At 36.9% G+C, this 21,998-nt stretch overlaps 1 protein-coding gene across 5 annotated transcripts in view; it reads right to left on the bottom strand.

Annotated features, from left to right (window-relative positions):
* agbl1 (AGBL carboxypeptidase 1) overlaps positions 1–21,998 on the bottom strand; it is a 268,981-nt gene that overhangs the window by 132,078 nt on the left and 114,905 nt on the right. For all 5 annotated transcript variants that reach the window (XM_055192774.2, XM_073868563.1, XM_055192771.2 and 2 more), the window contains 6 exons: positions 21,073–21,156; positions 17,857–17,949; positions 17,302–17,450; positions 13,537–13,624; positions 13,120–13,249; positions 9,803–9,956 (listed from right to left, as the gene is read on the bottom strand). In XM_055192774.2, the coding sequence (XP_055048749.1) occupies positions 9,803–9,956; positions 13,120–13,249; positions 13,537–13,624; positions 17,302–17,450; positions 17,857–17,949; positions 21,073–21,156 (698 nt within the window). The remainder of the gene's footprint in view (positions 1–9,802; positions 9,957–13,119; positions 13,250–13,536; positions 13,625–17,301; positions 17,451–17,856; positions 17,950–21,072; positions 21,157–21,998) is intronic.

Raw genomic sequence — 21,998 nt, 5'->3', positions numbered from 1 at the left:
AAAAAAATGGTTAAAAAATGCTGTCACTATAAAAAAGTACACATTTGGACCTAAAGAGTGCATATTAGTACTTCACAGCTACATATTGGTATACTCTAAAAATATCTGGGTTAGTTTTAAACCATAAATATTGGACAGAACACACTGCTGGGTTAAAATGACCCAATGTTTGGTTGTTGTTATGCAACCATGGTAGGGATGCATAACGATTAATCGCGATTAATCTATAGCAATTAAAGTCATATGTGTGTGAACTGTGTATAACAACTTTGTATAGATAAATGCACACACATGCATGTATATATTGTAGAAATGTTTACATGTGTAAATACATGTGTATATGTATGTACAATTTATATTATATATAAATATAAATACTTAATATATACATTTTTTTCTTAAAATGATACATGCATGTGTGCATATTTATATATACATAATTATTAAACACAATTCACACACATAAACTTTTATTCTGATTAATCGCGATTAATCGCTATGCATCCCTAAACCATGCACTCCAAAAAATATTTAACCAGGACTGGGTAACTATAGGACAGAACACATTTCTGGGTTAAATTACCCAAATAATGGGTTGTTTTAACCCAACTGCTGGGTTATTGTTAATCAACCATGTTGAAACAACCCAGCAGTTGGGTTAAAACAACCCATTATTTGAGTCATTTTAGCCCAGAAATGTGTTCTGTCCTATAGTTACCCAGCACTGGGTTAAAAAATAACCCAATTGGGTCAAAAATGGAAAAACCCAACCCAGTGGGTTGTAATTTAATATGCTGGGTTGTTTCAGCCCCACACTGGAAAAAATGATTCATTTGATTTACTCATTTTTTTAAGGTAAGTGGTTGCAATCAATTTATTTAAGCTACATTTAAACAAAAGTTTTCAATTTTATTTAATTTTTTCATATTTTTTTAAATGTAGCTTAAATTAATTTGATTGCAACCACTTACCTTAAAAAAATTGAGTAAATTGAATTATTTTTTTCAGTGCAGTGCGGGGCTGTTTTAACCCATTTTTGGGGCAAATATAAACTTTTTGGGGTTATTATCATGAAAATATACCTTTTTCCATGTTTAAGTGCTATAATTGGGTCCCCAGTGCTTTTATCAATGTAGAAAATGTGTAATTTAGTTTTGGTAAACCATTCTCTGCAAGCATGTGAAATAATAGGTGATTATAATTTGGCTCCTCCTGTGATGTCAGAAGGGGATAATACCGCCCCTTAATCTGCACTATCCAACCACAGCACTGCTATTTAGTGCAGAGATCAGCTCATTTGCATTTTAAAGAACACACCAAAAAACGGCACACTTTTGCTCACACCTACAAAGTGGCAATATGCTATAATAAATTATCTGTGGGGTATTTTGAGCTAAAACTTCACATACGTACTCTGGAGACACCAAAGATGTATTTTACATCTTAAAAAAGTCCTGTGGAATGTCCCCTTTAACCATACAGCTGGGTTTGTCCCTTTTGGAAAATAACCCAGCATTTTTTAGAGTATAAAAAAAATGTAAAGTATTTACCCCAGACCCGCACAACACATTTGCATTTTTTTGTGTGAACTATTCCTTTAAGGTGCAGCACACAAACAAGCGCTCGCTAAAATTGATTTGTTGCTTTACGTGACACCTTTATTATTTACAGACTGCTACAAGACACTTTAACTTCTTTCCGATTTCGCTTTCATAGGACATAACATAAAAATGTGAATTTACAATATGCTGGTTTTGTTTACAGGTATAGCAAATCAAAAATATTTGTTTAATTAGAAGCCTCCGAGAATCCCTGAGAGTTATGCAAACAAACTACAAATTAAGCCTCAAAGTTCATTCGGATGAGTTACCTCCGCTTTTCCTTTAATCCGCCGGTCGGCCACGCGGCTTTTATGATAAACAAAAGTCGACGTGGCTTGTCTGATGCGTCTCATTAATGAGTTCTCAACGACTCACCGTTCGACTTCTCTCCAGTACACAGAGGAATAAGCGCTGACCTGCGTCCCCTTCTAATCACCAATGACTTTTAAAGCGGCTTATTTTGTTGGCGGTGATTGATGTTGGGTGCCACCGATTACCGTTAATCATATCCAATGCCTTTAATTCAATAAGAGAGGATGGCAGCGCTCATAAGCGGCGTGTGTGAGGGAATATGTGAAGTGATTATGAAAATCCTGCTATGTGTAAAAGCAGAGCTCATGTTAAGGCCCTTAAACCCCAATGTGCTAATTAAGGTGTAATCCTCCAAAAGGCAAATGTCAGTTTGTTGGCGCGTTTTGCTACAGATTGCCGGCATATGTGTGTGGTTTACACGAACAGGGTTATACTCGGTGGGGAGTGGGGTAAGATGCTTTGCTTTAGTATTTCAGCAAGCTGTGTGTAATGTTTGTCACGTGACCATACGATTAGAAATGACCCGTCTTATATGGAAATTTTAACAAGCCTTCTTTCTTATTGATGTTCAGGCTAATGAAATGCGCTGATGTTTCAGCATGATGTCACGCCCAGCAGGACAATGACAGATGGATGAGATTCCCTGCATGTGCAAGTGTATTGATGTTTACACAGAGCTGTGTGAACCTCGCTGGACGCTCTTTACGGCTGTCACAACACAACTGCGTGCCAATCGGATGGAAAAACATATTATCGTTCACCCTTAGTTCAGGTACACGTATCATTCTGCACTGCAGTTTTCTTTAAATTGGTTTTGACAGTTAAGTGTGTAATTTTTTGTATGTTAAAAACACTTTTTATTTATTGTAAAGAGACATTTCAAAGTAAGCCATTCAGTTGATTTCCCAGAATTGTGTGAACTGTGACACTGGCGATATCAAAATCTCACTGTTGGCGATGCAACATAGTTTAACCCGTTTAATTCCTTTTTATACCACAAGGATGTCGAATGCTTTATTCGAATTGAGAAATGTTCCACAGGTATGCATTTTATTTTTGATAAATGCACACCTGACCTGTGAAATGTCTTAAAAGATCACCAGAGCAATGTTTGTGGTAACCGTGGTATAAGCGGAATAATTTACTCTGGTCACACCCGTGTTGTGCCACTTTACCACCTTGGGTGTGCATTTTTTTTGAATAATTATCGTCAATTATTCTTTATATCATTTATATTCATTAATTGTTATTTCTTTTGAATCTGCAGTAACACTTTACTTGAAGGGGTGTTCCTAAGACTGACATGACAATAGATATGTATAAAGGCTAGATGTGTTATGGCGGAGTCTCTAACACAGGGGCGCCGTTAGGGGGGGTTCAGAGTATGCCAGGCATATGGGCCCATTAGTACGCTAGGGGGCCCCACCCTCATCACTTTTCCATTTTTTTTTATTGTACACGTTTAATTAACACTGTAATAAAATGTAAAGTAAATTAATATAAAACTACTGTGAATGACTTTGTGTTAAGTAAAATTGAGACACTTTTAGCATGACCTAGTAGATGCAATTACATATTTGGCAGTTCTGGTGGTTTTTAATTTGATTGTGCAGGTATGGATATGGATATGTGAGTAGGCAACATTTTGGTTTGGGATCGGTTTGGTGGATTTGCTATGCAAAGTAAAATATTAGGAAATAAAGGAAATATTAGCACAGCGACTGCTGACAACTATTGCATTTCTGAGACGGACAATAACTTTATAGGCGTAGTTAAAAATATTATTTTCTAAATAAACATGAAATAGGAGAATTGTCTAAGCCATAGTTGAGTTAAATTTTAAATTACTAAGAGCTGGTTTTAATGTGTCAGCGCACCATTTTCAAAGTGAAAGTGATTCATTTTTATTCAGGTTTGCAACGGAGGTTTTGCCCAATATAGTAAACTTAGTGCAGCTATTATAAGCGCTATGTCAGATTGTTTTTAACATGTATCCTAATAGAGAATGTCTGTTTTATATTTATGTTTGAGAATTTTTGTGTTTAAATATTGTTGTAATGTTGTTAATGTTTTGTTTTAATTTAATTCGATTTTAAACCGCATATATTGGGCGTTGTAATGAATTGAAGCCTAATATAACGATACAAATGGAGTGGGCCTTAAGAGATAATTTTCGAGTTTAAATTAAGTTTTGTTTGCTTTAAAAGTTTGCTTCAAATGAATTTCGTTAAATATAATTTGTCTCTTAATTTTAATCAATGTTTTGTTGATAAGTGTTGTGAATATTAAAGAAAAACAACATTAAAAAGAACACTGTGCATCATTACGTTACAAATATAAACTACTGCAATATACTACCAAATGCCAAAACATGCTGTTGTATGTGCAAAATCATATTATGGAGTATATCACTTTAATCGCTTTTCAAAAAACAGCCTTCAGTGCACAGAAATTAAATTTGCATGCCCATCAGCAGCACATTTGATTGCGGTATGATTTTGACTTTTAAAAATCAACGTCATATTTAAAACTTTAGCCGATTGTGCTTTTTGCAATTTCTTTGTCACTGGCGAAGGGCGTGTGCGGGCGAAGCGCACACTCTTAAAGATTAACGTAATATTAATTTTAATTTTGCCAGCCACGCATTTTTGTCATGAGCGGAGGGCGGAACACATACCACACGCACAGAGAACAGCGATATAAAGAGAATATAAGTTATTTGGTGTTTTTCTGACGAATACAGTCAGTTCGTAAGTACATTTTTAAATGGACTATAAGATCATCATCAATATGAACTCTGAAGAATTAACTATTATAGGCTAAACACAATTGTACACATTTCGCTTCTAAAACCGCGCAGAAAACTCGACTGTCGCGACTTTCAAAGCGCCTTCCATAGATTTCCATAGATTCAGAAATGCATCTCCATGCATTATTCTTCTAGTGATCTATTTAAAATCAGTCACGTAAATGTTTTCTGCCTTTCCAGATTAAAATGGTAGGTTATTCGTTTTTCGAATAAATCTTTTTTTTGCTTCATGCGTTTATTTTTAGTTGCAAATGCGACCTGTAAAATTAAATAAACGCACTCAACTGAGTAATTTTATATAGCTACACATTATGGTATGAAAGTCATACAATCATCTAAAGGAAAGGGCCCAAAATTCTGTCTTGCATACCCCCCTTGAAACTGTTCATTGCGCCCCTGCTCTAACATCATCACCTGGCAGCCACCTTACCACAGGGTGCTCGCTCACTTGTAGCATTGTGATTTAATGATGCAGGTACTTTTAAATGACTATAACTTGCTCAATTTTCTACCAATTTTTAAATGGTTTGGTTTTTACAAACGTTATTAACGTGGCTATATTTTGGGATTCTTTAACACTTGTTTCATGAATTTTTCTTTTTTTTTTTTTTTTAAGTATGCAGTGTCATAGGACGTTTATAACAAACCAAACCGTTTGAAAATCTGTAAAAAATGAAGCAAGTTATGGTTATTTAATAGTACATGCATCATTAAAACACAATGCTACGAGTGCGCGAGCACCCTGTGGTAAGATGGCCGCCAAATGTGGATGTTCCACTCAATTGGCCAGCAGAGTCATGAACACAAGATTTTATGCACATTTATACCATACCATACCATACCAACTTTATTTGTTTACAACAACCAAAGTTGACCAAAGTGCTGTACAGAAGAAATATACATATATACAATTAAGACCACACACTAAAAACATTCACATAAACAGGTTAAAACAATAAAATCACTTACTGGTTGTCAAAAGCCAAGGAGAAAAGATGAGTTTTAAGAAGTGTTTTAAAAACAGATAAAGAAGAGGCCTGCTTAACATGCAAAGGCAGATCATTCCATAGCTTAGGGTCAGACACAGCGAAGGCACGATCCCCTCTGAGCTTACGCTTAGTTTTGGGCACAGTCAGGAGCAGCTGATCATCTGACCTGAGAGAGCGAGCGGATTTATAATAATGTAAGAGCTCAGAGAGGTATGGTGGTGCAAGACCATTTAGTGATTTAAAAACAAATAACAGAATTTTAAAATGGATCCTAAATTGAATAGGCAGCCAGTGCAAAGAAGCTAAAATTGGGGAAATGTGCTCGTGTTTACGTGTGCCCGTTAAAAGACGTGCTGCTGCATTTTGTACCATCTGAAGACGGGTGATTATGGACCCAATAACCCCCACATATAGTGAATTACAAAAGTCCAGCCGTGTAGTTACAAAGGCATGGATTACAGTTTCAAAATGCTGTCTTGACAAAATTGGCTTTATTTTGGCCAGCTGTCTCAAGTAAAAGAACCTTGATTTGACAACAGCTGTAATCTGACTGTCAAATTTAAGCTCAGGGTCCACCTTAACTGGGGTCCCAGTGGTACCTCCAAAAACCATCAGTGTTTTGTCATTAAAATGTAAAAAATTCAGAGCCATCCAGGCCTTTATGTCGTTGAGACAATTGAGTAGTTGTCCAACAGAATTATAATTTTTCTTTTTTAAGAGGTACATAAATCTGACTGTCATCTGCATAACAGTGGAATGAAATGCTGTACTTTCTAAGTATGGAACCCAGTGGAAGCAAATACAGAGAAAAAAGTAGAGGGCCGAGGACTGAGCCCTGTGGGACCCCACACAAGAAAGGAGCAGAAGAGGATACAGAATCCTGCATTGGCAATCACGCTCGAGATGTCTCTCTCGTTCCAGTGTTTCCAGTCTTTCAGCGAGCTTGTCTCGTCAATGCACGCAAGAACAAATCAAAGACGCTGTCTGTGAGGAGCCTTTGTGAGGAGCTCCCTGTCAGTGAGTTCATAAAACCCATTCATTGTTTCTGCTTAGTTTTTAACTAACCGCATATTGTATTATCTTATATCTGTATATTATTGCCATTACTTTGACACCCACCTCCGACTGATAAACTTGCTGATTATAATCTGAAACATGCATTTGCTGTAAAGCTGTTTTGATTTAAAATGTTTTTAGAAGTACTAAAATATACCTGATTTAAATGTAAATTAATTTAATGAAACAAATTAAATATAAATACATAATGTTAATACAGTAAGAGATAAAAAATTAACATGAATTAATACCAAACCTAATCAAACTGTAAGGCAACCACAATAAATTGCAAACATGTGGTTTACTTTATTTATTGACATAAATGATTACTTAATTACTGAAATTACTTATAAAGGGCAAACAAAACCATTTGACAATTTGTATTGGAGTATTATTTTGAAAAATTACACTGCTTTGTTTGGCAATACTAACAAAACTTTAAAAAAATATTACAAACACATACCTTCCTCTTGTTTTCTTTTTCCCCCTTTATTCTGCTCCAGACGGATAGCTTTGTTTTGAAGCCATGGTGGGCATATGATATGCGTCACACACGTGGCCGATTCTCACCTCCGGAGGTCGCATGTGCACGCTGCATACGTCTTCAAGCTTGGTTTATTTAAGTTAACTGAGCATTTCATTCTCAAGTCATAAGCATATTATAACAATTTACTACAGTATTAAGTAAGAATAATAGTCAACTTTATAATTGTTAATATTTTGAAATATGTCTTTATGACATATGCAGCCTTAAAGCTGCGGTCGGCAACTTATTTTATCATATTTTTTGATCATATTCACTGAAACCAACACTATGCTCCGATAGAACAACATCAATTAGACTGTTTAAGAAAAAAACCCGTGCTTCTAGCTCCTAGAGCCTGTTATTTGTTTTGCAAAAATCCACCGCTCCCGGTTCATTTGGTCCAATCAGCGCAGGCTGGTTCATTTGGTCCAATCAGCGCAGGGCTGTGTAAAATCTGCCTGTCAATCACAGTACCTGCACGCGCCACAGATCCCCATCCCCCTCGCGCGCGTTACAATATCACGTGCATCCGCCTGAATTCATAGGTGTTTTGGTTTGAACAGCGTGAAGGAAACAAAGATAGAAAGCGACTGTGACCGTATTAAAACTAGGATCAATATCGGACCGGCATTTGAAAGGAATCTACGAGATTTCAAGCTGGATGCAGAGCTTGCCACATTTCTTCTCAACAGGTAATTGTGCTTTATCAACCATTGATTGTATTTCGGAGTGTTATGTAAGTAATCTAAGTATTCTTGCTAAGTATGCGTTCACAATAATACTTTTGCACACGCGCTGATGAGAACGAGCTCTGAGGGAGGTTGCTCGGAGGTAGTAGGGGAGGGCCATGAAATTGTAAACATTTGGAAACTGCTCAATCCTCCAGAGTTGCCGACGGCAGCTTTAAATTGGGAAACGTCCTGCATGTTGTACGAGTACATATCAGTGATTAAAGAAATCATTAAGTATTTTTAAAAACCTGCACAAATCCGCATGTTTGCAAATTATTACAATTATAGCGCCTTGTTTACATTAAACAGAATAAAAATTTTGATTTGGTTTCATGGTATTTAAATTATTTCGAGATCAAGGGGGAGCCCCCGCACCACTATGCAAATTGCGTAATTTGCGTATAGGAAGGACCAGCACTGCATGCCGTTGTTTGTTGGGGAGTAAGTCAGAGATGTGCAGATGCTGCGCAATAATGTTGTATTTAATATACCATAATGAATCACGATTTGAGTATTTCCGCTAAAACTGTGCAGATTTGGCTTACATGAGCTTTACAAAGAAATGAACGATTTAACTTAATTTATAAAAAGTAACCCGCCAGATTGGCCAGATTTTTTACCCACATTGGTGGGTGTTAATTTCAAACCCTGGTATTGAGATTATTTTATGTCAGCGTTTTTATTAGCCTTTTCATTACAACAGGAGCTATATGTGCTCATATTAGCACATACACACACAGCTAATAAAAACACCCTAACAACTGACGGGCCCTGATCAGCTTTAGAAGTTCAAAGTTAGTGAGCAGGTCACTCCATACACCAGCCTGATAGCCTGGGGACTGTCAGCCTTCTGGCGAATCGTAACGGGCCGGCCCCTAACCACCAACCGAGCCAGATGCTCAGCTTCGGTCTATGGGGAGAACACCGCAGATGTCTCGTCTCAATATTCATCAGGAGACGCCGTCTGGTTAAGAACCGCGCTACCCAGTGGAGGTGGCCCGCAGCTGGGTCACCGTGTCCCAGCACGTCTCTCTGGATGTCACGTCAAGTCTGACGCATTTATCTCTGTAGCCTCACCTAAAGTCACACCTGTCAGCTCTACTGCGGCAGTCGCGGCAATGCATTCAGATTCGAGAATGTAACCTGACACCATCTGATGGCATGTTTTTCTGAAATATTCGCACACAGTAGTTATCTTTCAAATAACTACAAAAGGTGCCACTGGGGTTTTAACAAAGCTACCATCTTCCTCCTATATCTCGTTTTTAAAGTCACAAGTTCGAAGCCTATTATATTGTATAGCTCAAATGCCCTCGGTGCCAAACTGTAAATGCCCGTCAGCTCTTCATATGCTTAATGCACAGTGCAAATATCTATTTGCTAGCAAACAATTCTCAATATACAAGTATTCTGCATAGTTGCTTATATAAAATTTCATGTTGTTGAAGCGACTACTATGCCATGAAGAACAGATTACATTAAAAGATTGCATCATCATCTTGTACTTTTAACTTTTCATCCCCTGCCGTAAAATGTCTCGGGTAGTGAGTCAAGTACTGACAACTTATCTGTGCCTTCCCCATAAACATCCATCCGTACCCACATGCAAACTCCTCAACTCTTTGATAGGAGGTGTCAGAGCTCAGCTGCCAAACTGTATGAGCATGTTTCCACATATACGTACTGTTTTTTATACAAGCCCACAGAAGTGCTCAGATATTCAATGAAAGTTTGCTGACACACAAACAGGGGTCTGATTCATTCGGTTTCAGACTTACGCAGCTGGTGCAGATCTTTCCAGGCTTTGGAAGCGGGGCAGGCTGTGATCGTCACTATGGAGCAGGAGTTCCCCGCCAGCGTGTCGCAGAGGCTCTGCTGTCTAAAGAAAATCTTCCGTGGATCTACCGACTTCTCCAACATCTTCAGATGGGTCTGGGAAGAATATATATGAATATATATAAGTATATAATATATGATAATAACATTTGCTTTAGTTTTGGGTCATGATTATTGCCATTTAGTATTTTTAAAATGTCAATCTTTGACAACGTGAACTTTTAAAATGTTTCCAGAACATGTTTAAGTCATGTTTGATCACAAAATAAAATCAATTATATTATGTATTAAACAAAACGCAGCCTATTTTTACCAGTAATGCTGCATTCCCACCAAATGCGAATAGTGTCAGGGTTTATGAGACACAAGACACGAACCCAAATGCAGACGTTGACGAAAAGGGATTTATTAACAAACAGGGTAAAACAGAAAAACAAAACCCACGAGGGGGCAAAACAAGACAAGGAAAACACAACACTGAACTAACACTAAACTTGAACAAAACATTAAACAGACTAAGACTAGATATAACTCACTACTCACAGGAACCAACTGGAAATGCGACAAGACGAACGTGCACAGAACAGCAAACATAAGGACAATAAATAGGGACAAAGTAAATTACATACACCTGGAAATCATTACAAGTAAGGGATCGGGGAAAAAGTGACGAGACCCGGGAAATGCGTGGTGAGAATAAACCAATACTAAAACCACGTATCTCCCACATAGAACATATGTACTGTCAGAACCCTGCCATGCTAAACTAGATCTAAATACAAACAAGGATCTGGCAGGATTCTGACAAATAGAGCCTGGCGTGAATGATTTTAATGTTAAGTCAATGTAAAGACGCATTTACGCGCGTCTGGAGGTCTCGTGGTGCGAATGAGGCATTTAGCGTGGTATACGCAAATTCACCTCATTCGCGACTACAGCGAATGACAGTAATTGACGCACAAATGACGCAAATTCGCACTGCTTTAACCAATCAGGAGCCTGCTTGCTTCTGTGGTGGCAGGCCCGCCCGGAGTCACTCCTTGCCCCCTCCCACAAGAAGCGGATTTTCGCCTCGGAGGCGCGTCAATTTCTCTTCAAACTCTTGCTTTTTGTGTGCGTCTATTTTGCTCTATATGCGCAAATGCATTCAAAATGTTTAAGCTGCAAACTAGACGCGGTAGACGCAAATTTGATGCTCTATTCATGTTTGGTGTGAACCCAGCATAAGACTGAGTAAAGTAAATATTTTGCTGGGGTTTGCATCTTGCATCTTTTTATTATTATTTTTTTTTTATTCTTGTCATTCTCTGAGACAATTAACACTTACTAATATATTAAAATTTTATTAAATACATTTTTAAATGGTAAATTTAAAACAAACTTAAATTGTTTTATTTTTAATTGCAAAATTACTAAATTTTAATTGTAATTTTTACAAAAAAAGGAAAGTTAATAGAATAATTTTAATTTGTTAATTTCTAAATTCCCCATTACTTGTTAACACAGTAAAATAGTGAATATCAAGTACAGTTAGATTTTACTTTTGTAAAAATTCGACTACCCTCGTTATTCAGTAAAACAGTACATTTGTAAATAATAAATACTGTAAAATATAAATGTAGTGCAAGAACTTTTAAAATGTAATGAACATCTTGTTATCCTCTGTGGATCTCACTACTTGTATATTTTTTTTACTCAATACCCATATATTTTTGCCTATTTTGTACCACAAAGACTTACTGAGTAAAGTAAGCATTTTGTTGGGGTTTTTCTTGCATTTTTAATTTATCTTTTTTACAATTCTTGTCATTCTCTGTGGCAATAAAACACTTATTAAGATAGTAAAATTGTGTTAAACTGAGTTTTTAAGTATTGTTTTTATTAAAATTTAAATAAAAAAAATTCACTGTAGTGCAAATACATTTTTATTTATACATTTTTATTTATTATTATTATTATTATTATTATTATTATCCATGTTACTTGTTGAAAAATAAAATGGTTAATATCAAGTACAGTTAGATTAGACTGTAGTGCAAAAACATTTTTACGTTTACATATTTTACAACTTTAACTACACTCATTACTCATTTAAATAGTAAATTTGTGGGTAATAAATTCAGTCAAATATTACTGTATTGCAATGACTTTTAAAATGTATTATATAATGCATTTTTAAAATACGCCTTTTACTACAAAAATGTCTGGGTTATTTTTAAGCCATGTTGAGTAAATATTGGACAGAACACATGCTGGGTTAAAAATGACCCAATGTTGGGTTGTTGTTATGCAACCATGGGTTATAATAACCCAGCAGTTGGGTCAATGTTAACCCAGCGGTGTGCGGGTTAAATATTTACCCAACATGGCTTAAAAATTACCCAGCCATTTTTAGATTTTATCCTCTCTGAATCTCATTAGAGTCTCAATACTTGTATATATTTAATATATATATATTTATAATGGTAACACTGAATAAGAAACATATTTTCCTTCAAAATCAGCATAATAAAAGGCATTACCATACGACAATGAAAATGGTACAACGCAAATCTTTGTGAAAACAAAAATTGAAATATGAGCCAAACATACTCAACATGTTTCGTTCTATCCACCCATTTAGTCTTAAAGAGCACCTATTTCATTGCTAAAAACAACGTTATTTAGTGTATTTGGTATAATACAATGTGTTTGCGTGGTTTATGGTTAAAAACACATTATTTTCTACATACCGTACTTTTTGTAGCTCCAGATTTCACTCTCTTCCTGAAATGGATTTGAAAAGTGCTGTGTCCCTGATTGGCCTGCTAATCTGTACGTTGTGATTTGCCTGAATATCTCTGACGTCAGCCGGAAATGTGACCATGTTTGAAAGATTCGGTCACAATGCAATGCTAACAGGAGTTAATGTACAGGCTGTGAGACCGAAGCGGGAGGAATTATGATAATGTTGGCTTTGTCTACATCACCAATCCCAGGAAATAAACTGTTACCTACAATCGGTGTGTTTGTTGTAGTCCAAGAAAAGAGATTTACGTTGGAGACGATAACTCGCATCATCGTTTAGTTTGGGATATGTACCTTTGCATATCGTTAACATGTACTAATACACACTTACACACCAAAGAAAATGTAAAAAACGTGAATCGTACAATAGGTGCTCTTTAATGAAACAGCAGTGCAATATTGTGTTGTCAACCAAATATCTGGCTGCGTTCACATTTAAAATTCTTCAAAACACACACAGCATGTCCGTCACCTGCAGTGTGGAGTAGGTGTAGGGGTAGTGATAGGCCAGGTAACACACGTCATCATCATGTGGAAAGGTCACTGTGAACGTCAGCGTGTAGAAATGAGAACGATGACGTCCTTTAGGGCAGAAATGATTTCTGTGGGGTCAAAAACCAAACCCTGTTGCAACAGACAGTTTTTTCTCCAAGAGAAATGAAAGAGAGGTGAGGAAAGAGAAGTAGAGTGGATCGAAGTGATGTGAAGTAAATTGAAGTGAAGTGGAAAGAGATGAGGTAAGTAAAAAAAGTAAAGGGATGTGAAGCATACCCAGCTCCGTGCAAAAGATTGAAGAAAAACAGAAGTGAGGTGAAGTGGCTCTAAATAACGTATATTTCCATAACATTACATGCTGTGCTTTCAGACCCCGGACGAATGTCATTCTCACCTGTAGTAGCAGATCTCAGAGCCTGATCGCACCCAGTGTGGTCTCCCGTCCAAAGCCTCCCTCACCGAATACAGTACAGGCTGCATACCTAAAAGAAAGCACCAAATATAAACCATACAAACTAGGTGTAGTTTTCACCTCCAAAAATCAAACCTAACAATTACAACCCCTCACAGTGATTAAAAAGAACGTACATTGTTGTGCCACAAGACGCGAGGTATGTCCGAATTCATAGTATTCGATATGTATTTACTGAATAAACTGTAAATATTTTCTCTTTGGCCTCCTTAAAAAGCTAATGGACTCTTTTGAAAGAAATGAGGACTTTTTTTCCTAAACCTCTCAAATAATGTTTCAACAAGTATGCATACATCAAAGGGATAGTTCGGCAAAAAATTATATTAAACCGGGGTGATGCACTCATCCCAAAGCCATCCGAGATGCATATGTCCATAATTTTTTATACGTACACATTTTCACTTATTTTAGAAAATGTCTTAGATGTTTCAGCTGCTAATGTTGTTTGAAAGGGTTACTGTGTTGTTTGCCTGTTGTATTTATTGTCTATTCATTGTGTATGTGTTTTAGAAATCCACCTGTGGAGCCAAAGACAAATTTCCACTTTTTGTGGACAATAAACTTGAAATTGAATTGAATTGAATTAAACAGTAAAGTTACAGGGTCCAGCTCCTTCAAGTTAAAAAATTGCATATATCCTTCCCCAAAGAAATCCAAACGGCTCCAGGATGATAAACAAAGGTCTTCTGGGTTAATCCGTGCGGTGGTGTTGTAAAAATATCCATATTTAAAACTATAAATGCAAATAACTAGCTTCCGGTAGCGCCGCCATCTTAGACTCCTCTGTTATCAGGAGAGAGTATCAGCGTAGTGTACGCACTTTTCTTAGTGACGTATGACATCACGGAGGGTGGGGGCACAGAGCAGCAGTAGAGGAACCTCCATAAACTGCGTACACTCTTTTCTTGAATGTGGACGCGACTAAGATGGCGGCGTTACCAGAAGCTAGTTCTTTCGCTTATAAAGTTTTAAATATGTATATTTCAACCCTATATCACGAAATTGCGTGACTATTTCACGCATGGACCAGTGTGACAATGTCACGCTTTGCCGCGTTTGAGCGTGAGCATGTCACGCTTTTCTGTTTGTGTCACTTTAAGTATTTGTCACTTTAAGTATTGGTTTATAAAAAAAGATACAATACTTATTCTTTTATCTTTTCTAAACTTTAACCAATTGTCACCTGACGTTGGGGTTAGAGTTTGTTTAGGTAAGGCTGTCATTTTATGTAAATCTAACCCTAAACCGAAGCGACAATGGTAAGAAATTAGGACAAAAAAGTTGAGTAACCAATACGTGACATTGACACAAACAGAAAGCGTGACATGCTCACACTCAAACGCGGCAAAGCATGACATTGTCACGCTGGTCCATGCGTGAAATAATCACGCAATTTCGTGATACTGGGTTGGGATATTTATACAACAAAACGACGTGGATTACCCTCAGAAGGACTTTGTTTATCATCGCGGAGCCGTTTGGATTTATTTTGTGAAGGATGGATGCACATTTTTTGGACTTGAAGGACGTGGACCCTGTAACTTTACATTTGATTAACGGAAAGATCTAAAACATTTTCTAAAATAACTGAAAATGTATTCGTCTGAAAAATGATGGACATATGCATCTCGGACGGCTTCGGGGTGAGTAAATCATGGGTTTAATATACTTTTTGGCTGAACTATCCCTTTAAGATATTTGGTAAACATGCTACCCATAATACATTGCAGCATTTTTACCTGATCATTAAAAGCAATGCTCTGGAGAAAAGATGCTGAGAGAGTATTCGGAAATGCATTCTCTTTGAAAATGGATGTTTGTCGGGAGTAAGTTTTACTTCAACTCACGTAAGGTCAACAGCAAAGGACATCTTATTTAATATAGAGACATAAAGACCCAGACGATGGGCTAGTACAAGTCTCTTATAATACCCAGCTGCACACAGAAATGAGAAAAAGACGGTCAAGGGCCATTGAAGGCACTTTATCGGAGGAGGAACTCAGAAATGCCAGAGCACTGTATTTTTCGGCGATATACGGCTGGTGTCAGATTTAAAAGCGGCTTCAGCCCACCGCTGTGTTTGAGAGCAATGCGAGTCTGAGATACGATTCATCCGCTAACACCGAGATGCTTTCTAAAGCTTTGTGTTGTGGTGGTTGGGGTCCAATGCCATCTGGAGCATTTGAAGATGATAGACAGTGTTTGAAACAGACCTTATAACCTTCACATGACCTTATAACAGGCACAATTGGATTTAAACAGTATAAACCCAGCCTAATCGCACAAGTATACGTACATGTTTTACAAATTGGCTCATTTGTATAAATTCGTATAAAGTTAATTGGGCCAGAAATGTACGATTATCATAAAAAATTTAAAGAGTATAAGGAAACCCCACCCCTAACCCCAACTTCACAGGGGTCAAGGCAAATCGTACAAATAATTATGTAGGAATTGCTATGAGATAGCGTTGGTAAACTCTCAAATTTCAGTGAATTCTCTTAAAGGAATATTTATTAAAGAAAAATCCAGATAATTTACTCACCACCATGTAATCCAAAATGTTGATGTCTTTCTTTGTTCAGTCGAGAAGAAATTATGTTTTTTAAGGAAAACATTGCAGGATTTTTCTCATTTTAATGGACTTTAATAGAGCCCAACATTTAATACTTAACTCAACACTTAACAGTTTTTTTCAACAGAGTTTCAAAGGACTATAAACGATCCCAAACGAGGCATAAGGGTCTTATCTAGCAAAACGATTGTCATTTTTTACAAGAAAAATAAAAAATATCCACTTTTAAACCACAACTTCTCGTCTAGATCCGGTCGTGATGTGCCAGCGTGACCCCACGCAATACGTCATGAAGTCAAGAGGTCACAGAGGACGAACGCGAAACTCTGCCCCAGTGTTTACAAGTGTGTTGAAAGAGGACCGTTCCGACGTTGTTGTATGTCAACCGATACTAATTAATGTCTTTGTGTCAGTTTATTGTTTACAATGGTCCGCAAATTTGCGTTTTATATATGTAACACGTGACCTCCCTACGTCACTACTCATTTACGTTAGGTCGCGCTGGACCAGACCTAGACGAAAAGTTGTGCTTTAAAAGAGCATATTTTTATTTTTATTGTCAAAAATGACAATCGTTTCGCTAGATAAGACCCTAATGCCTCGTTTGGGATCGTTTATAGTCCTTTGAAACTTCGTTGAAAAAAACTGTTAAGTATTGAGTTAAGAAATAAATGTTGGGCTCTATTAAAGTCCATTAAAATGAGAAAAATCCTGCAATGTTTTCCTCAAAAAACATAATTTCTTCTCGACTGAACAAAGAAACATTTTGGATGACATGGTGGTGAGTAAATTATCTGGATTTTTCTTTTAAGAAAATGTAATATTCCTTTAAGCTTAAGGCTGGAAATTATATGGGCTTGAAATTGCATGGGTTTAATTAAATAATAACATAATTTTTTAGTTACGTGGTCCTTTCATAATGCACATTATAAAATTTTTTTGATAAAAAATGAACAAACACCAAAAATTATTTCAACCCAGCTTCTGCCATAATTTTTTAACAGGTACAATGCATATCAAGTGTTATGCTAGAGTTCGCTATGGAGCTAATTTTCATCTGATCAACCAACCAAAGCCCTAACCCTAACATGTTGACAGAAATGTTTTTTTACCGTAGTTATACTGGCTGTTTCCTTTCTCACAGTTGATGACATTGAAGCGGTACGGCACTCCGGCCACCATACCACTGACTTCAAAATAAAACCACTGATAGTGTTCAGAGGAGTTGACATCGGCGGTGAGAATCAAATCATATTCATGACTGAAACAGAGAGATTAAAGGAATTAAATCAGACAAAGCAGGCCTATGAGAACAGAGGAGGTCGGTAATGAGAGACGAAGACAGAAACTTTCCGTAAATGACAGAAAGAAATGTCTGGCTCCGTCCCTATCTGTTCTTACGCTGCCACATTGCGTTTGGAAAATCAGTTCTTTTATTTAAGTGCATCTGAACTGCTCTGCAGACAGCGTCTTTGATTTGATCTTGCGTGCATTGACGAGACAAGCTTGCTGAAAGACTGGAAACACTGGAACGAGAGAGACATCGCGAGCGTGATTGCCAATGCACTACAAATGAGGCCCAAGGGCACTCGCGGAGCTGTCTGCAGTGCATGTTTGCGAGTGTGCGTTCTTGCGTACGTGCATTGTGTTGTAATGTGGGGGTTCACCTGCGAACTTGAATGGCTTTTCGCAGGTTCCCACTCTCGAATTTGGAGAAGAACCGAAGTGAGCCGGGACGTTCTTCGGTGGAACACTGCAGACTGAAAGAAAGAAAGAAAGAAAGAAAGAAAGAAAGAAAGAAAGAAAGAAAGAAATGAAAATGTGGGCGAGTTAGATAACAAAAAATGAAAGGTGAAAGAGACAAAGAAAGCATTAAAGAAAGAAAAAGAAAGTAAAAATGAAAAGGAGTGAGAAAGTGAGAGGATAAAAGAAATGAAAAGAAAATGAGAGAGAGAACGGAAGAGAAATAAAAGAAATAAAAAGTAAGAAAGTGAAAAAAGAAAGAAATTAAAAATAGTAAGAAAGTAATATAAAAAAATAATCTAACAGCAGTAAAACATTGTAGACATCTTTATAACCATCATCAGAAATTATTCAGAATAAATTATTACAGTATTACATTCATTATTACATTCATACATTCCCTACTCATAATTTTAAAAAGTACATTCTCAGATGGTACCTGAAAGATACTTTGCCATTTATTTTACGTATATTCAATGGGCAATTATTTCAATGATTGATGGCATGATAAATAACTATTCTCTTTCAGCTGGCAGAAAGAGTGAAAGAAAGAAGGAAAGAAAGAAAGAAAGAAAGAAAGGAAAGAAGGAAGAAAGGGAAGGGAAGGGAAGGGAAGGGAAGGAAAGGAAAGGAAAGGAAAGGAAAGGAAAGGAAAGGAAAGGAAAGGAAAGGAAAGGGAAGGAAAGGGGAGGGAGGGAGGGAGGGAGGAAGGAAAGGAAAGGAAAGAAGGAAGAAAAAAAGAAAAGAAAAGAAAAGAAAAGAAAAGAAGAAGAAAGAAAGAAAGAAAGAAAGAAAGAAAGAAAGAAAGAAAGAAAGAAAGAAAGAAAGAAAGTGAAAAACTGAAAGAAATGAAAAGAGAGTGAGAATGAAAGAAAGAAATCAAATACATGAAAAGACAGACAGTGAAAGAAAGAAAAAAAGGAAGGAATAAAGGAAGGAAGGAAATGAAATGAAATGAAATGAAAGGAAAGGAAAGAAAAGGAAAGAAATAAACAAAGAAAGAAAGATAGTAAGAAAGGAAGGAAGAAAGAAAGAAAGAAAGAAAGGAAAGGAATGAAGGGAGGAAGAAAGGAAGAAAGAAAAAAGACAAAAGTAGACAATAAAAGAATTGAAAAGAAAATGAGAAAAAGAGAGAATAAAAAAATGAAAAGAGAGTGAGAATAAAAGAAAGAAATCAAATACATGAAAAGACAGACAGTAAAAGAAAGAAAAGAAGAAAGAAAGAAAGAAAGAAAGAAAGAAAAGAAAGAAAGAAAGAAAGATAAAGAAATTAAAAGGTGTGAGAAAATTAGACAATAAAAGATTTAAAAAGAAAGTGAGAGAATGAAAGAAAGAAAAGAATGAAAGAAAGGAAGGAAAGGAAGGAAAGGAAGGAAAGAAAGGAAAGAAAGAAAGGAAAGGAAGGAAAGGAAGGAAAGGAAGGAAGGAAAGGAAGGAAGGAAGGAAGGAAGGAAGGAAGGAAGGAAAGGAAAGGAAAGGAAAGGAAAGGAAAGGAAAGGAAAGGAAAGGAAAGGAAAGGAAAGGAAAGGAAAGGAAAGGAAAGGAAAGGAAAGGAAAGGAAAGGAAAGGAAAGGAAAGAACCAAGGAAAGCAAGGAAATGAAAGAAGATAGGGAAGGGAGGGAATGAAGGAAGTAAAGAAAAGAAAAGAAAAGAAAAGAAAAGAAAAGAAAAGAATGAAGGGAAGGGAAAGGAAAGAACCAAGGAAAGCAAGGAAATGAAAGAAGATAGGGAAGGGAGGGAATGAAAGAAGAAAGGGAAGGGAGGGAATGAAAGAAGGAAGGAAAGAAAAGAAAAGAAAAAGAAAGGAAGGAAATGAAAGAAGAAAGGGAAGGGAGGGAATGAAGGAAGTAAAGAAAAGAAAAGGAAAGGAAAGGAAAGGAAAGGAAAGGAAAGGAAAGGAAAGGAAAGGAAAGGAAAGGAAAGAAGCAAGGAAAGCAAGGAAATGAAAGAAGATAGGGAAGGGAGGGAATGAAAGAAGAAAGGGAAGGGAGGGAAGGAGGGAGGGAGGGAGGGAGGGAGGGAGGGAGGGAGGGAGGGAAGGAAGGAAGGAAGGAAAGGAAAGGACCAAGGAAAGCAAGGAAATGAAAGAAGATAGGGAAGGGAGGGAATGAAAGAAGAAAGGGAAGGGAGGGAATGAAAGAAGGAAGGAAAGAAAAGAAAAGAAAAGAAAAAGAAAGGAAGGAAATGAAAGAAGAAAGGGAAGGGAGGGAATGAAGGAAGTAAAGAAAAGAAAAGAAAAGGAAAGGAAAGAAGCAAGGAAAGCAAGGAAATGAAAGAAGAAAGGGAAGGGAGGGAATGAAGGAAGTAAAGAAAAGAAAAGAAAAGAAAAGAAAAGAAAAGAAAAGAAAAGAAAAGAAAAGAAAAGAAAAGAAAAGAAAAGGAAAGGAAAGGAAAGGAAAGGAAAGGAAAGAAAAGGAAAGGAAAGGAAAGGAAAGGAAAGGAAAGGAAAGAAGAAAGGGAAGAAAGGAAAGGAAATGAAAGGAAGGAAATGAAAGAAGAAAGGGAAGGAAGAAAAGAAAAGAAAAAAGGAAATAAAAGAAAAGAAAAGAAAAAAGGAAAGAAAGAAAAAAGAAAGAAAGAAAGAAGAGATATCAGTGCACATTCTGATGATGATTCCCGGTACTGACAGTGATTCTACTGAACTGAAGACTATTCATCAAAAATTCATTTCAATTATCTCTCAAATGATAAATCAGATGACATCATCACCGTCAACACTCGCCTCATGTTGTGTCTCTGACATTGTGTTGTATTCCTAACCTCCTGCTACCCACAAGCTACTTGGCGATAAACAGCAGCTCGGGACGACAAGCTGTCTGTCAACATCTGTGCTGGGACACAATGTCCATTCAGAGCTTTAACACACTGACAGTGATGGTCATGTCACACCCAGACACACTGGATAAACCTTTCCAAGCGGTGATACTACAAACCCAAATCTCACTAGCAGATTGCCATAAAAACATTTTCAATTCTTTATTATCATTGTTCATGTTGTGGTTGCCAATTTGGCTTGGTTCACAAAGATCCATTATAATCCATTCATTTTTTCAGCGTAACATCTAAATGGTTTCCAGGCCACTGATGAAGCCTCTATTAAAAAAAAAAAAAAAATCCAGAAATAATTCCAGCATGTTACCTCGGATCTTCCAGGTCGAAAGCAACCTTGTTGATAATTTCCTCGGTGCAGAGAAGACGCTGGATGTCTTCGAAAACTTTCTTTCTGGAAAAACAGAGTCAAATTAATGCTAAACAGCTTTGTTTTAAACTTTGGTAAAATATCCAACTATTCTCAGATGACAAGTTTGCTTAAAATTTAAATTAAGTTGGCCTGCAGGGGGAGCTCCCACTGTAAATTCAACTCTTTGGCTTTTCTCAACTTTCTCTTTTGTTTTATTTTCTTTGTACATGACTGTTAGACATCACTCACAGGCCTCGTTCGGCTTAACAGGTTAATGATTGACTAATAATCAAAGCCTTCCGGTTTACTCAGTCCGGCGAAATAATAACCAAGTGTGCCGATAATGGCAGGGTTGTCCTCAATTTTGCCTGGATGATGCCATTTCCAAACAAACATATAGTTTCTCATCTTTCCGCACCCCATGATGCTAATTGACTAATTTCCTGGATGCTGTTGTATGTTATTTGCTCTCTCATGACAGAAGAACAACATCTCGTCTGCGAAATGCAGAAACCAATCTGTGTGCAAATTTCAGCCGGTAATGGGCTTGAATGAATGAGGGAAAACAGCTAGTTAACAGTACGGCACGGCTCTCATCACAATGTTCACTTTACAGAAAAAAACAAGATACTTTAAAATGCACTTTCTACTTCATTAAGGTTAAAATTTGTGTGTGGGAGGTCACGGCTGCTTACGCACCTCTCGAATGAAACCTGTTGAAATGACTATTTTCCAAAGGCGGATGGAAGAAGATTCCTTGAAATGTTTTTTTTTATATATAAAACACATTATGAGATGACGCACGATATACAAACAAACAAACACAATAAAGAAACAGTAAATGCGGCACGATGAGGGAAAATTCAGCTGCAGTGGTTCCTGAG

This window comes from Misgurnus anguillicaudatus, chromosome 6, assembly GCF_027580225.2.
Source record: "Misgurnus anguillicaudatus chromosome 6, ASM2758022v2, whole genome shotgun sequence".
NCBI lineage: Eukaryota > Metazoa > Chordata > Actinopteri > Cypriniformes > Cobitidae > Misgurnus > Misgurnus anguillicaudatus.
Note: the sequence above shows the minus strand (reverse complement) of the source record. Positions and strands in the feature narration are given on the sequence as shown.